This window comes from Giraffa tippelskirchi, chromosome 9 (genome assembly GCF_054371585.1).
Source record: "Giraffa tippelskirchi isolate mGirTip1 chromosome 9, T2T-mGirTip1v1.2.pri, whole genome shotgun sequence".
Lineage (NCBI taxonomy): Eukaryota > Metazoa > Chordata > Mammalia > Artiodactyla > Giraffidae > Giraffa > Giraffa tippelskirchi.
This window is the reverse complement of record NC_137283.1, coordinates 152,903,622-152,921,039: the sequence shown is the minus strand read 5'-3', so window position 1 is coordinate 152,921,039 and position 17,418 is coordinate 152,903,622. Positions and strand designations below refer to the sequence as shown.

Genomic DNA, 17,418 nt, shown 5'->3' with positions numbered 1-17,418 from the left:
TGTTCCATTTCAACACAAAGAGACCTAAGTTTCTCAGAGTGCTTAATAAAACCTCAAAAAGCAAAAGGCCAATCCACCTGACATTTCTCCCACAGAGCAGTTGATGACTGGGCCCGGACTCTCAGTTTAATGTATTTCTTTTCCTTTTCATCAAGGAAATAGACTAAAGGAAATATTTGTCTTGGTTCCTTCACTTATTTCTATTTCTTCTATCAGCTCTGGCATGTCACTCTCAAAATGAAGGTGTAAAAACTAAAGTCAAAGGCATCTATTTCCAAGAAAATTAGCCAGCATCAGGAAGTTTCTAATGATCATTATTAGAAGCTCTAATGCATTCACCAGTTGGAAGAGTGGGATATGGAAGCTGATTCAACTTTACAGCAAGATCCCAATGGAAAAGCCCATTTAAATAATAAAAAAGTTTTAAAAATTATTTGTGTACAAAGATCTGGATGTCAGGGGTACAGGTGGTAAAATTTCAAAGTGATGAACTCAGCCAATGCCCTATTCCAGTTCTGGACCTTATGTGAATCCTCTTTCCTTTATCAGTCAGGATTATGTCAAAAAAGAGAAACCACACCAGTTAATTTAATAGGACTTGATATGAAGAATCACCAGTCAGATATTAGAGAACTGAAAATTCAAATGCGTAGGATTTTGGATTCACAGAGGGAGTAACTGAAGGAAGTACGTTCACTTCCAAGGCTGGGATAAAAGAGTAAATGACTGGGATTATTAAATCTAGATATGTGGAATCTAGAAAAATGGTACAGATGAACCTATTTCCGTTGCAGGATTAGAGAAAAAGAAGGAGAGAACGGATGTGTAGACATAGAGGGGAAGAGGAGGGTGGGATGAATTGGAAGGGTAGCACTGACATATATACACGACCATGTGTAAAACAGGTAGCCAAGGGGACCCTGCTGCACAGCACAGAGAGCTCAGTTCAGCGCTCTGTGGTGGGCTAGAGGGGTGGGACTGTGGAGGCAGTGGGAGGGAGGTCTAAGAGAAAGGGGATACATGTGTACATACAGCTGATAGCTGATTCAGTTTGTACTCCTGCAGAAAACAACACAATGTAGTAAAGCAATTATACCGAAATAAAAAAGAAAAAAATTAGAAGTTAATTGGAGAGCTTTATAGAGTTGGGACCAGCGCTTAGGAAGAAGAGGGCTTCCTGACTACGACTGGTACCAGCTGGGCACCCAGGGAACTTGGGAGGCCTGAAGGTTACAAGATGAATGAATGAAAGTCTCAGCTCCTGCGATAACGCACAAGATACTGGGGAAAGTAATCATGTGCATGAAGGCAGCTTGCAAACTGTCAAGTGCTGCATAAAAGTGACTTTATACTATGCTTGTGTGTGTGCTCAGTCGCCTCCAACTCTTTGTGACCCTATGGACTGTAGCCACTAGGCTTCTCTGTCCAAGGGATTCTCCAGGTAAGAATACTGGAATGAGTTGTCATGTCTTCCTCCAGGAGATCTTCCTGACCCAGGGATTGAACCTGAGTGTCCTGCATCTCAGGCATTGCAGGCAGATTCTTTACCCACTGAGCCACCTGAGAAGCCCCTTTAATATGGTTATTTCAGTACATTTTAGATTTATATTTTTCATGACCATTCAAATAACTTATTCTGGGGCAGCCTGAACTTCATGTTTTCTGTCTGTTTTCACACTGTGTGTTAAATGATGGCACTTGATTTTTGGTTTGAAATGTACAATAATCAGCTATAATCCTATGCATCACAGTCAGCTTCTACACCTACTAACTGGGACCTACGCTTACTAAAAGTAATGAAAACATTTCAGAGCCCTCTCCCATCCTTTTTGGTATTCAAGATCTGTTTATTCTAACTTTCTTGGCTAGAGATTCTGTCCTTGATTCTGTGACAGATTCCCTGATCATCACAGTCAGCTTCTACACCTACTAACTGGGACCTACGCTTACTAAAAGTAATGAAAACATTTCAGAGCCCTCTCCCATCCTTTTTGGTATTCAAGATCTGTTTATTCTAACTTTCTTGGCTAGAGATTCTGTCCTTGATTCTGTGACAGATTCCCTGATTCCTTCCTTCTTGGAGAGGAAGTATGGTTGTTGTCCTACCTTTTGAGATATTTTAGATGCCCTGAGCAGAGATTGAGTCATTGAATACAGGAAAGAAAATACAAGCTGTGTTACTTAGTTTCTGATTCTGCATTTTCATTTAGTGGGCAAGAATTTGTTTATTACAAACTTGAAGAATCAGAAAACAGTTCATAAAAGTCTGCAAATTCCCTATTCTTTCAGGTGGAAAATAGCTTCGTATCTATCCTTCTCAGCTCTTCTTGGACACACGGGTGGCAAAATCGTTTGTATTTTGGTTGATTATGAAAGAATATGAAATTTAAGTATGAAATAATGGACACAGGGAGCACTTCCTGTTAATTTAGGATAACAATCGTTTGCTGCCCCATTTCATCCTAGAAATCAGCTGATTACCATAATGTCACATAATATTCTGCATTTTGTCAGAAAAGAAATATTCTACAAATATCTGCAGCCTGGATCTCTCCCTGTAATTAGCTTCTAATTATGCAGCTCACCCTTCTCTCCACTCAAACAGTCCTTGACACTAATTGCATAATATTTCATTGTCAGCAGAATGCGCAACAGTGCTCTCGTCGCTGAACGGAAGTTGTATCCTTAATCCAGACCTTTTGCAAAATGAAGTGCGTTGCCTGGCACCACGGTATTCATAAAGTTTTGGTAGATTTATTGGTATTGTTATAATTAAAATGCAGACATACATTTTAATCATACTGTATATCAAGTATATTTATATGCTTTCTTATCAACAATTGGTCTCCTGATAGGCCCACTATGTCTCTGGTTTTCTCTTCCTTACATCTTAAAACTATAAATAGATGATGCTAAGATTACTTGTGGAGTTTAATAACTCATCAGAAGCTATGAATTATAAAGTCTATGTTTAAAATATTTATTGTCTTTTTGCAATTATTTTCATCTTCCCCAAAGCAATTCTTTCAATAAATAGTAGTAACACCTAATAGTTAACCATTTTGAATCTTTCCTATATGACAAATAATGCACTAAAATCTTTATGATTATTTCAGTTAAGATAACGTGATTATGCCAAAGAATGGCAATGCCAAAGAATGCTCAAACTACCGCATAATTGCACTCATCTCACATGCTAACAAAGTAATGCTCAAAATTCTCCAAGCCAGGCTTCAATAATATATGAATTGTGAACTTCCAGATGTTCAAGCTGGATTTAGAAAAGGCAGAGGAACCAGAGATCAAATTGCCAACATCCGTTGGATCAATGAAAAAGCAAGAGAGTTCCAGAGAAACATCTACTTTGCTTTATTGACTATGCCAAAGCCTTTGACTGTGTGGATCACCACAAACTGTGGAAAATTATTACAGAGATGGGAATACCAGACCACCTGACCTGTCTCCTGAGAAATCTGTATGCAGGTCAGGAAGCAACAGTTAGAACTGACATGGAACAACAGACTGGTTCCAAATTGGGAAAGGAGTACATCAAGGCTGTATACTGTCACCCTACTTATTTAACTTTTATGCAGAGTATATCATGAGAAACGCTGGGCTGGATGAAGCACAAACTGGAATCAAGATTGCCAGGAGAAATATCAGTAACCTCAGATATGCAGATGATACCATTCTTATGGCAGAAACTGAAGAACTAAAGAGCCTCTTGATGAAAGTGAAAGAGGAGACTGAAAAAGCTGGCTTAAAACTCAACATTCAGAAAACTAAGACCATGGCATCTGGTCTCATCACCTCATGGCAAATAGAGGGGAAGCAATGGAAACAGTGAGAGACTTATTTTCTTGGGCTCTAAAATCACTGCAGATGGTGACAGCAGCCATGAAATTAAAAGACACTTGCTCCTTGAGAAAAAAGTTATGACCAACCTAGACAACCTATTAAAAAGGAGAGACATTACTTTGCCAACAAAGGTCCATCTAGTCAAAGCTATGGTTTTTCCAGTAGTCATGTATGGATGTGAGAGTTGGACTATAAAGAAAGCTGAGTTCTGAAGAATTGATGCTTTTGAACTGTGGTGTTGGAAAAGACTCTTGAGAGTCCCTTGTACTGCAAAGAGATCCAACCAGTCCATCCTAAAGGAAATCAGTCCTGAACATTCACTGCAGGACTGATGCTGAATATGAAACTCCAATACTTTGTCCATCTGATGTGAAGAACTGACTCATTGGAAAAGACCCTGATGCTGGGAAAGATTGAAGGCAGGAGGAGAAGGGGACGACAGAGGATGAGATGGTTGGATGGCATCACCGACTCAATGGACATGAGTTTGAGTAAACTCCAGGAGTTGGTGATGGACAGGGAGGCCTGGCATGCTGCAGTCCATGGGGTCACAAAGATTCAGATATGACTGAGACATGAACTGAAGTTCAGACATGAACTGAACTGAATGTGGTTATACTAAGATCCTATTGTAATTCCTATTCTATAGATTAGAAAAACTGTGGTTAAAGGAGATTAAGTAAATTGCTAGAAGATACCCGGTTCAGTCCATGGAGTCGAAAGGAGTCAGATATGACTTAGTGACTGAAAAACAATGACAACCCAGTTAGCACACAAGAGAGCCAAGATTCAAAGCCAGGTCTTTCTTACACCAAAAATCCATTTTGTAAACTACTGCACTATATGTAATAGAATATATGGTCGGGGGAAAAAAAGGATCTTCTGCAACTGTAATAGCAGACCAAATGTTTTCAGAAGTAAACCTGAGTTGGATGTGAAATGTAAAATAAGACATATGTTAAACAATTGCAAAATAGAGTCTGAAACTCAGAAAAGAAGGAATCATTTGAATAGTCCATTGAGTCAGAATTAGAAACAAAACAAAAACCAAACCAAAAAATCCTTTCAGCTTATATTCCTTAGACTTGTCAGGCATGCTACCTCTGAGGGAATTTTCTTTATTTTCCACCCCTTTGAATTCTCTTGCCTTAGGTATCTGTTTGGCTGAATGTCTCTTTCCCACACGTCTTTGTTCAAATCTTACTTTCCCAAAATGGCTCCTCTGACCATACAAATATTTAAATTTTGCCAACTCTCCTTCTGTTATTTCTCTGTCCTCTAGTCCTAGTCCTCCTTTCCCTAATAGATCAAGCTCTACTTCTTTATTTACCAGCACTAATTGCTTTCTGAAGTGCACATTTAGTAATTATTGTGTTCCTTGTTGGGTCTTCCCTGGCGGCTCAGACAGTAAAGCACTGTTGTCAGCCTGCTCCCACTAGAATTTAATCTCCTTGAAGCTAAGGATTTGTGTTTGTTGTGCTCCCTGATGTACCCCAAGCTTCTAGTGTAATATCTGGAAAACTATATACATCTAGTAAATATTTGTGGGATGAATAATTGCTTAGCGCTGAGTTGGAATTTTAAGGGAGTTTATTGCCAGTGGCTCTCGTGGTTAAGAACCTGCCTGTAAATGCAGGAGACATGAGACGCGGGTTTGATCCATGGTTTGGGAAGATCATCTGGAAAAGGAAATGGCAACACACTCCTGTATTCTTGCCTGGAGAATCCCATGGACAGAGGAGTCTGGTGGGCTACAGTCCATGGCGTCACAGAGAGTCAGACATGATGGAAGTGACTTAGCAGCAGCAACACTGCCAGTAAGTTCCAGCGTCTGAAAAGAGAACCATACAAGGTCCTAAGCAAAGACAATCATCATCCCTTCAAATATACCAACAAGAAGAGAGGTGCCAAAGCATTGCAGTTTCAGAAAAGGAGTCTTCCCTTTGCTTCCTTCAGGTGTGGCAGGAAGGTCCTCAAAATCAGGCTGTCCCCTGAGGACTTCATTCTAATACGGAGCAGGAAATCACTTCTCTTCTTCCCACTGGGATACACGCCTCAGACCACTCCACTCTCCATGGCCCTTCCTCTTCTGTTTTTCACATGGAAGCTTTTTTGGTGATTGTGATATTGTTTATCCTTTACTGTGGCTTTGTGAGCTTGTTGGAATGATCAGCTTCATCACTAAGCTAGACCAATTTATCACTTGCTGGACCATAAGGAGCCAATTTGAAACTCACCAAGAGAACTTCACAGCCTCCAGAGATCTTAAACTCAGAGCACATTTCAGCAACTGGGCATGACTTTTTGTGTCTCTTTTTAGACTAGGATAATGCATTTTCAGTTGGGCATAGGTATTTGAAGAAGAGTAGATGTGCCATTTTCGGAACTGGATATACAGAAAAAAGAAAGTGTGTGGATGTGGGTGCTGGAGAGGGTGCTGGAGAGTAATTGTTTTAAACATAAATTATATTAAAAAGTAAATTTAATTGACAGGAAATATAATCAGAAATTTGTAAAATTTTTAATAGATTTATTACTTACCATAAAGTAAATCTCATGTGACCAACACCTGGATCAGGAATTAAAATTACCAGCATTTCAAGCCCCACTGCTCTACGCCAACTACAGCTTCTTACCAACCCAGCAGTGACCATTCTCATGGCCTCTGATACCATATATTACTTTTGTTTATTTTTGGCTTTAATAAATGGAGCCATGTAGTATGGTTGTTTTTTGTTTTTGCTTTGTTTTGCTTTTGTATCTGGCTTATTTTAAAAAATATTAGGTTTATAAGATTCTTTATGTTGTCTCAAATAGAAACAGTTCTTTTCATTGCTGTTTAGCTTTCTATTGAGTGAACATACTGTATTTTACTTATCCATTCTACTGTTTATAGATATTTGGAATTTTTTCAGGTTTGAGACTGTGCAAATATTCTTGTTCATAACTTTTAACGTGCATATACATTTCTACTGGTTGTCTATCAAGAGTGGGTTATAGATTTGCTGAGGCATAGGACTTATTATTGTTGTTTAGTTGCTAAGTTGTGTCCAGTTCTTTTGAGACTCCATGGTCTATAGCCCACCAGGCTCCTCTATCCATGTGGTTCTCCAGGCAAGAATACTGGAGTGGGTTGCCATTTCCTTTTCCAAGGGATCGTCCAACCCAGGGATCAAACCTATGTCTCCTGCTTGGCAGGTAGACTTTTTACCACTGAGCTACCAGGAAAGCCCATAGAATATATACTGCTACATATATTCAGGTTTGGTAGATACGAGTAAACGCTTTTTTAAAGTGGTTGTACTAATTTATGCTCCCACCAGCCATGTATGAGAGTTCTATTATTTTACAATTGTTATTATCAGTCATTAAATTTTAGCCACTCTAGTGAAAGTGAGAGCCCCTTGGACTGCAAGGAGATCCAACAAGTCCATCCTAAATGAAATCAGTCCTGAATATTCATTGGAAGGACTGATGCTGAAGCTGAAGATCCAATACTTGGGCCACCTGATTCGAAGAACTGATTCATTTGAAAAGACCCTGATGCTGGGAAAGGTTGAAGGCGAGAGTAGAAGGGGACAACGGAGGATGAGATGGTTGGATGGCATCACCGACTCAATGGACATGAGTTTGAGTAGACTCTGGGAGTTGGTTATGGACAGGGAGGCCTGACATGCTGCAGTCCATGGGGTTGCAAAGAGTTGGACATGACTGAGTGACTGAACTGAAGTGAAGTGAAAGTGTAGTGGCATTTTATTGTGATTTTAATTTTCATTTACCTCCTGAAAAATAAGGATGAGAACACTTCCTTTTTCTGAGGGGGGAATGTCCATCCAGCTAGTCTATTTTCCTATTGCATTTTATGTTTCTTTCTTATTGGTTTGCAAGTGTTCTTATGTATTCAAATGAGCCCTTTTTAAATATATAAATTGCATATATCTATTCCCAGGCTATAATTTTTCACTTAATGTTATCACTTGGTGAACAGAAAAAGTTAATTTTAATGAATCTTAATTTATCTCTGTCTTATTTTATGATTTTTGTGTTCTGACTAAGAAATGTTTGATAACCCCAGGATCGTATATACAGTCTTTTATAATATTTTCCAGAAGCTTTATTATTTTCTCTTTACATATGGAATTTATTTTCACTTTTTATATAAAATATCATCTTAGTGGTCAAGATTCTTTTTTTCTCAGTTTACATTTAGAACAGCACTATTTATTCAGAAACACCATCCTTTCTCTATTGCTTTGCAACTCCACCTTTGAGAAAAATCAAGTTTTCATATATATATGTGAGTCTCTATTTTGTTTAATTGGTCTAGAGCTTTTCACCAGTACAATTTTAATATTGTTAATTTATTAATAATTTTGATTTCAGTTCAGTTCAGTCCCTCAGTCGTGTCCGACTCTTTCAGATCCCATGAACCGCAGCACACCAGGCCTCCCTGTCCATCACCAACTCCCGGAGTCCACCCAAACCCATGTTGATTTATGACAGTGCAAATTTTCCAATTTTATTTTTTTCAGGATGGTTTTGGTTATTTCCTGGACTTTTGTATGTATATTTAGAATCATATTGACATTTTCCATTAAATTTCCTGCTAGGATTTTGATTGACATTTCATTGGTTTTTATGCTTTTTCTCAGATTTTAGGTTATTTATGTATTAGGAATATAGATCTTTATTATAACATATATTGGTGCATGCTGAGTTGCTTCAATTGTGTCTGACTCTTTGCAACCCCATGGACTGTAGCCCACCAGGCTCCTCTGTCAGTGGGATACTCTAGGTAAGAATACTGTAGTGGGTTGCCATTTCCTTCTCCAGGGGATCTTCCTGACCCAGGGACTGAACCCACGTCTCATATTTCCTGCGTTGGCAGGTGGATTCTTTACCACTAGCACCACCTGGGAAGCCAAATTAATTTTTGAAATCTGTCATCTGTCTTTTGACCTTGCTATTTGTGATTTTTGGTCATATACTTTAAAATTTCAGCTTGGCTCTCAAATTCTTTCAAGAGTTATTCCCCAAGGAAAATATACAGCTGTGACTAAAAGAGGCATGTAATCAAGGTACTTCAGTATTATGCTTTACCTTGCTTATTACTTTATGGAGTCTTCATCTATAAATTTAGGTCAGTACAATAGCCTTCATTCAGTGCACCTAGAATGCAGCCTGCATCTCTGAGAAGCATTTGTGAAATCTGTGCAGAGAACACACCACGTGGGTAAATAGCTGTGGAGAACTAAAGTAATTTTCATTGTGTACTTAGTTAATTCACTCAAGTAGATAAATATTTTAGAAGATCATTAGCGTGTTTTATTGAATTTTTGTAGCAAACATGGATGTGTTCTACTATTACATAATATACCTCTTATGAAGGAAGTACTTTAAAGAATATGGTTGAGTCCTTAAGAACTGCACAATGCACTGGATATGTGTGCTTCAAACTATTGAGATGTAAATACAATGTTTATTGCATCAGAACGACTGGTTTTTTTCACTCAACGTATAGAGTGGGCTTAATGAAACAAGTTTCCTGTGTTATTCTTTTAACAATTCTTATGTATGCATGCTACTGCCTTATCGAAGTAATTCAATACCTTCTTTCCCGTGTTCTTCACTGCCAATTAATTATCTAAATGCTATTTCAAATTTCAGTTAATATATTAGAACCCTGCACTTCAGTTTTTGAATTCCATGTTAAGCACTTAGATCTGTGAGAGAATTGGCATTGAGTAGATAAGTTGATTTAAACTGATTCCAGAAGAATCAGGAGCAATGTGAACTTTAGAGAAATTATTTAGAACTTCCTTTTTAATGCATGTGTTCCCATTCAGTTACAAAATATAACCACTGTCATTATAGACATTTTGGGAAAAAAAAGAAAAAGATGAAAAAAGTCCTTCTGGTTCCAACATATTTAAACACAAAGGGTGCTGATGTAGCTTTCTATCACAGTTGTTGTTTTAGTCGCTAAGTGGTGGTTGACTCTTTGAGACTCCGTGGACTGTAGCCCACCAGGCTCCTCTGTCCACGGGATTTCCCAGCCAAGAATTTTGGATTGAGTTGCCTTTTCCTTCTCCAGGGAATCTTCCCAACCCAGGGCTTCCCAACCCAGAACTGGTGTCTCCTGCTTGGCAGGTGGACTTCTTACCACTGAGTCACTTGAAAAGCCCGCATATATAGTTACACATATATATATATATCACTTTATATTTTTCCATTTATAATACAATATAATATTTTATTTCACTAAATGTAAAATAACTTACATGTCTATATTTTTTCAATATTTTAAATTGAATTCACTTTTTAATTGGATGCAATCTTCTCATTTGAATCTTTAAATAGTTACAGAAGAAAGAAAAGTATATAGTAAAAAATTTTTAAATCAAATAAGTTAATTAGGAAGATTAATTGCTATATTTTATTTGTTTAGGCTCATGTGATATTATTAAGAATACAAAATGTAGAAATGAATGGTTGGCATATTTTTCCTTAGTAGTTGGTGGTAATGTTTACTTTTCTAGGGTGCATATATTTATACTAGTTCTCAAATCTCAATCATTTTTGTTTAGTTCGTATACTTACTAATTCCTTTGTAATTGCATCATTTATTCAGGGATGTATAAAGAATAAGCTATTGTCAAACTGCCATAATTCAGATTCTTATCACCAAATTTTAATTACAATGATATTCTTCTAATTTGTTTTCACTGATACACTGCACATTCAATTGCCAGGTGAATCTTAAAATATACCTTTCATAATAATTTTTGCTGTTATAATTCTTAGAGGTTCCACATTACTTATTGGGTAAAGTCTACTCTGAATCCTGAATATTTTCTACTCCTGACAATCAGTCTAACTTCCTGGATTTCTCCTATGTCCATTGTTTCACTACATAATCTCCCATCTGTGCTATGTTTGGCTTGTAACTTAGCTGCTTAGAATGCCCTTTCAATGTTCATTAATACTACATAAAATCTCAATTCTTTTGTGAAGTTTTCTTTATGAGCCTGTAGCATTTGTGAACATGCTTTTACCTCATCCTTAATGGTCTCCTTAATGGCTTGGTGGTAAAGAATCTACCTGCAAATGAAAGAGACATGGGTTCAATCCCTGGGTCGGGAAGATCCCCTGGAGGAGGAAATGGCAACCCTCTCTAGTAGTCTTGCCTGGGAAATCCCATGGACAGAGAGCCTGGCAGACTATAGTCCTTTGGCTTACAGAGACAGACATGACTTAGCAACTAAACATGAACATAATCATATGCAACATTAGGTGACCATATTTGGCAATATCACTTATGATATGAGGATATCACGTTTAATCTATAATTGTTCATGTATTAAACATAGTAACCTGAGGGCTATAGAAATATTAAATTGATCCACAATCTTGGTAAATGTACCATCTAGACTTTTGAAAAATTCTCTACAAAGTTTCTTTGCCAAGAAAAAAAGATTTGGAACTCTCCAACTTTCAAGGAGTGTCCGTTAAATGGCCAAGGCTGAATGACAGAAGAAGTGGCCACCTTCTACATCTTTATCTACACACTGCAGCTCTTTACACTTCCCCTAGTTGTAGAAATGGGCATCATGAGTCATTGATAAAGTCTGCCCCATAACCAACTTTAGCCACGGGCACAATGTTTTTGAATACATAGTAGTCCATCCATCACATACACCTAGAAAGTCCTTAAGACATAGGCTACTACAGTTTGTGACCAAGTGGAGATTCAGTTCAGTTCAATCGCTCAGTGGTGTCCAACTCTTTGTGACCCCATGAACCGCAGCATGCCAGGCCTCCCTGTCCATCACCAACTCCCGGAGTTTACCCAAACTCACGTCCATTGAGTCGGTGATTATCAGTTGTTAAAACTCAGAATACAGATATATCTCAGTCATAAGAAATGAACGTGATACTCATATTTTAGGGGCAGTTGGCTGGAAGATTTTATACCACATTCTAATTTCTGACAAAGTGTAAAATGATGCTACTTTAGTGGAATGAATAAAACTTTAAATTTATTGTAGCACATTTCTTGTGAAAGTTCAAAGCACTTCACAGTCTATAATTTCATTCATCTTGACACAAATCTTCTAAGGTGGTAATTGTAATTCCTTCCGTAGCTTCTCAGATTCTTCAATTTAATAGGAAAAGAGCTGGCAGGACTGGAAAATAAATAAGACTTGGTAACTGATATTTGGTAGAAGGAGAAAGAATTCTGAGTCACCGATGGAATTAACAGATACGGAAGCTATGCTAAATAAAAATCCTAGGAGAGATTGACTTTAGAACCAGATGATATTTTATACATATTGGACAATGTATAAATATTGGAAATATATTTCCAATTTTCTAAAACCTAACGTTATGATACAAAATGTTCTTTCATTATAGATTGCAAAGGAAAAAGAAGAAATAATGATATGGCAGGATTGTGTTGTATAATATTAATAACTCTAATGAGCACATTCTACGAATACTTAAGTATTTTTGCTATTGCAAGATGAATCTAATTATGATTTTCTAGTGAGATTTTAATTTAATCTGAATGTACGTACAATTTAAAGATTTTCCCACTGAAACTCTGACCCTTTATTGCACCCAATTTGACCTATTTTTATGGGTTATGGATGAAAAAGCTTTCAGTGAGGTAGATCCCATGTAAGATCTTGGATTTGGATCAAATTTGTGTCATCAAGTATAAAAAATATATTAGATGCAGGTTCAATCCCTGGATCCAGAAGTTCCCCTGGAGGAGGAAATGACAACCCATTCCAGTATTCTTGCTTGGAAAATTCAATGGACAGAAAAGCCTGGTGGGGCTACAGTCCATAGGGTTGCAAAGAGTTGGACATGACTGCACACGAGTGCAATTTTTGTTTAGCTCACATAATTATTTAAGAAAAGACCTTTTGTCTTACTATATTTTATCCTTTGTGAGGTAAATGTTTGTGTCTTATTTGTTTTTGAATTCTCTTTGCTCTAGTCAAATTCTTGATAGAAAGTCAGTGCGCAGTAAGTTGTTTTTTAAGTTTAATATATTGATAAGCTCTTAGCAGATGACAGAAACTCTCAGCAATGAGCCAAAGGGTTCTGATAAAAGCCAACCCAACCATAATAGTGATAGATATTAGAAATCATAACTACAATCATGACTTTGCAATAGTAATTATTTTCAGTTCAGTTCAGTCGCTCAGTCGTGTCCAACTCTTTGCGACCCCATGAGTTCCAGCATGCCAGGTCTCCCTCTCCATCACCAACTCCCAGAGTCTACCCAAACCCATGTCCATCGAGTCGGTGATGCCATCTCATCCTCTGTCGTCCCCTTCTCCTCCTGCCCCCAATCCTGCCCAGCATTAGGATCTTCTCCAATGAGTCAACTCTTTGCATGAGGTGGCCAAAGTATTGGAGTTTCAGCTTCAACATCAGTCCTTCCAATGAACAACCAGGACTGATCTCCTTTGGGATGGACTAGTATGCTAAAGTTGATGCAGTCATAATAAATGACAAAAGATACTGAATATAGAACAATTAACTGGTGTGCTATGTGTGCCTGGGCAGTTACTAAAAAGCTGAAGAAAGCTGAGCAGTAGAATGCCTCACCCTTCATACCCCTGGAGACAACCGGGGATTAATTCTTTGGTAGTAGGAAACCAGTGACGTGAGATGCTATGTACAGAATGAGAGTGTTACTTACAGGAATCAGGTTTAGATAGTTTCAGAGACATTGTGGTGCTAGAAATGATAGGAATTGGACTCTTGCTTGGTATGGCTATGGTTTGGTATGGTTTCTAAATCTGGGTGATAGGGAGAATTGTGTTGCCTTTAATGGAAGTAAGAAATTGAGGAAGAGGAGATCATTTGGTGGAAAGGATTCGACCTGCTGTCTGGATAATCAGGGAGAAATGGAAGCTGGAGTTTGGGAAAGATGATGTAATTATGTATTTCTAAATCAAAAAGGTTAATCCCCTTAGTGAGTACCAGTTAGCCAGGACCTAAATTTTGGAACATTGCTTTAGCTAAAGGCAACAACAAAATAGAATTACTTCTGGAGGACCCACATTATAAAATATTCCCATTAGCATTAATAACTGAGAATGGAAGAACCATATATCTTAAGAAAAAAATATGGTTAATGATTTTAATGTATTCTTATAAATAAGAACATCATATAATTACTTTCAAATGGATGAAGACTGAAATTTGTTGTTTTATATTGTGATTTTATTTTGTATTTTCCTAATGAGATTGAGACCCAGGTTTGATCCCTGAATTGGGAAGATCTCCTGGAGAAGGGAATAACTACTTGCTCCAGTATTTTTGCCTGTAGAATTCTGTGGACAGAGGACACTGGTGGCATACAGTTTGTGAGTCACAAAGAGTAAGACATGACTGAGCAACTGTCATTTTCACAATGCGGTTGAAAAGCTCCATCTTCATATGTTCTTGTGTGGTTAGGAGCAATTCACCTACCTTCTTTTCCTTTTCTTTTTTTTTTTCTTCCTCCTTCCTTCTTTCCTTTCTCTTTCTTTCTTTTGTCCATTTAAATCTTTTGATCATCTTTGGCTTCCTTCTTTTTTTTTTATTTTATTTTATTTTATTTTATTTTATTTTTTTTATTTTTTTTATAAATTTATTTATTTTAGTTGGGGGCTAATTACTTTACAATATTGTAATAGTTTTTGCCATACATTGACATGAATCAGCCATGGGTTTACATGTGTTCCCCTTCCTGGACCCCCCACCCACCTCCCTCCCCATCCCATCCTTCTGGATCATCCCATTGCCCCGGCCCTGAGCCCTTGTCACATGCATCGAACATGGAATGGTGTTCTGTTTCACATATGATAATATACATGTTTCAATGCTATTCTCCCAGAACGTCCCACCCTCACCTTCTCCCTCAGAGTCCATAAAATTGTTCCATGCATCTATGTCTCTTATTCTGTCTCGCATATAGGGTTATCGTTACCATCTTTCAAATTCCATATATATGCATTAGTATACTGTATTGGTATTTTTCTTTCTGGCTTACTTCACTCTGTATAATGGGCTCCAGTTTCATCCATCTCAGTATAAGTGAACACACTTTTAAATGGCAAACTCTATAAAATATTTGTATTCTATTGAGCCCCCGTTCAAGGAAGATAATGAAAATACAGTTATTTGGGGGAATTTTCAGCAAAATTAAATTTGAAAAAGTTGATATTTCTCAAGTAAGAGGTGTATTTAGGGATACTCTGTTGAGAGCTGATTCAAGATCATCCATCAAGGATTGGACTTCACTTTCATTATGGTGTGGCCCCTGCTTTCAGCCTTGTAAACTGGCTGATAACATCTCTAGGTATCAAACCATATTCCACGCAGAAAGAAACGAGAAAAGTAAAGGACCAAAGGCATGTGATGTCCTGATTTGTGTTGCTTTTATCTGGCCATCCTATCCAATACAAGTCTGCTTATATCTTGTTGTCCAGAACTGGGTCCTGTGACATCCCAAGCTGCTAGTGAATCTCAGGTAGGGGAAGTGTGTTTTCAATGCGTCTATTGCTGCTCAGGAATCTTTTATTAAAGAATAAGATAGCATCAGGCAGGCAACCAAAGTTGACAGTACTATATGTATGCAAATATATATCTAAAGGATGTTCACCACAGAATACTTTGTGATGGAACATTTAATTAGGAAATGGAATTAGCCAATTGTGCAGTGCCTATTGCATTGAATTTTATCCTATTAAAATTGCACTTAAAAGATTACTTAATGATTTGGGAAATATTATAATAAATGTAAATGATACAACAAATAGCAAAAATAGCCACTATTTTGTTTAAAAAATCCCACTTTTTAATGTTTACAAGCAAGTGTAGCAAGTTGTTAATAGTATTCATGAGTGCAGAAAAATAAAGTCAAATGGTAATTTTTTCTGATTTTGTTAATTTTCTTATTTTTTCCTATGAACTTGAAATACATTTATCAGAAAGAAAACTCAGTATTAAATTAAACTTAGACTCAGAACTAAATATTGGTGGAGTGGAGTATACCCTATGGTGTCATTGTTAAGTATTAAAAAGAGCAGAATGGGAAAAAGTTTCACATTTGTGTCTTGCCCACTTATTATTTTCTTAGATTTCCATGGCACTCAGTTCAGTTCAGTCATTCAGTTGTGTCTGACTCTTTGCAACCCCATGGACTGCAGCACACAAGACTTCCCTGCCCTTCACCGTCTCCTGGAGCTTGCTCAAACTCATATGCATCAAGTCGATGATGCCATCCAACCTTCTCACCTTCTGTCGTCCACTTCTCCTCCCGTATTCAATCTTTCCCAGCATCAGGGTCTTTTCCAGTGAGTCAGTTCTTCACATCAGGTGGCCAAAATATTGGAGCTTCAGCTTCAATGAATATTGAAGTCCTTCCAATGAATATTCAGGGATGATTTCCTTTAAGATGGACTGGTTGGATCTCCTTGCAGTCCAAGGGACTCTAAAGAGTCTTCTCCAACACCACAGTACAAAAGCATCAATTCTTCTGCACTCAGCTTTCTTTATAGTCCAACTCTCACATCCATACATGACTACTGGACAAACCATACCTTTGACTAGACAGACCTTTGTCGGCAAAGTAATGTCTCTACTTTTTAATATGCTGTCTAGCTTGGTCATAGCTTTTCTTCCAAGAAGTAAGTGTCTTTTAATTTCATGGCTGCAATCACCATCAGCAGTGATTTTGGAGCCCAAGAAAATAAAGTCTGTCACTGATTCCCCATCTATTTACCATGAAGTGATGGAACCGGATGCCATGATGTTAGTTTTCTAAATGTTGAGTTTTAAGCCAACTTTTTCACTCTCCTATTTCACGTTCATCAAGAGGCTCTTTAGTTCCTCTTCACTTTCTGCCATAAGGGTGATGTCATCTGCATATCTGAGGTTACTGATATTTCTCCCAGCAATCTTGATTCCAGTTTGTGCTTCTTTCAGCCCAGCATTTCACATGATGTACTCTGCATATAAGTTAAATAAGCTGGGTGACAATATACAGCCTTGAAGTACTACTTTCCTGATTTGGAACCAGTGTGTTGTTCCATGTCCAGTTCTAACTGTTGCTTCTTGATCTGCATACAGATTTCTCAGGAGGCAGGTAAGGTGGTCTGGTATTCCCATCTCTTGAAGAATTTTCCACAATTTGTTGTGATCCACACAGTCAAAGGCTTTGGCATAGTCAATAAAAGAAGTAGATGTTTTTCTGGAACTCTCTTGGAAACTACATATCCTCAAGGAACAGCAACAAATGGATATGTATTCAACTTGGCTCCAATGCTTATTGACATTCTTTATCCAAGGGCTTTAAGATACAAAGTGAATTTGTTTTGCAGGAGGAGAAGTTTGGGAGAGGGTGTCACCTCAGCAGGACATAGTGGGTTTGGTGGGAGGAGGATGTCAAAAGGGTGTAAGGTCATCTAAGACATTTGAATCATTTATTTAGGCAACCATTTATTAGGCACCTCTTCATCTTTCTTTTATAGCAAATAGTCTAGTATCTGGCAC

The 17,418-nt window shown here is 37.7% G+C and overlaps 1 protein-coding gene across 10 annotated transcripts in view; it reads left to right on the top strand.

The window, feature by feature from the left end:
- Positions 1 to 17,418, top strand: part of FBXO5 (F-box protein 5) — a 141,273-nt gene that overhangs the window by 45,950 nt on the left and 77,905 nt on the right. The window contains exon 8 of one of the 10 annotated variants that reach the window (XR_014065513.1): positions 2,644 to 2,731. The exons of 8 other annotated variants lie outside the window; for them this stretch is intronic. Coding sequence is in view for 1 of the 2 variants with exons in the window: in XM_081530301.1 (XP_081386427.1) it covers positions 2,641 to 2,689 (49 nt within the window). In the remaining variant the exon portion in view is untranslated. Of the gene's footprint in view, positions 1 to 2,640; positions 2,732 to 17,418 lie in introns of all 10 variants that reach the window. One more of the 10 variants, XM_081530301.1, reaches the window with a different exon arrangement.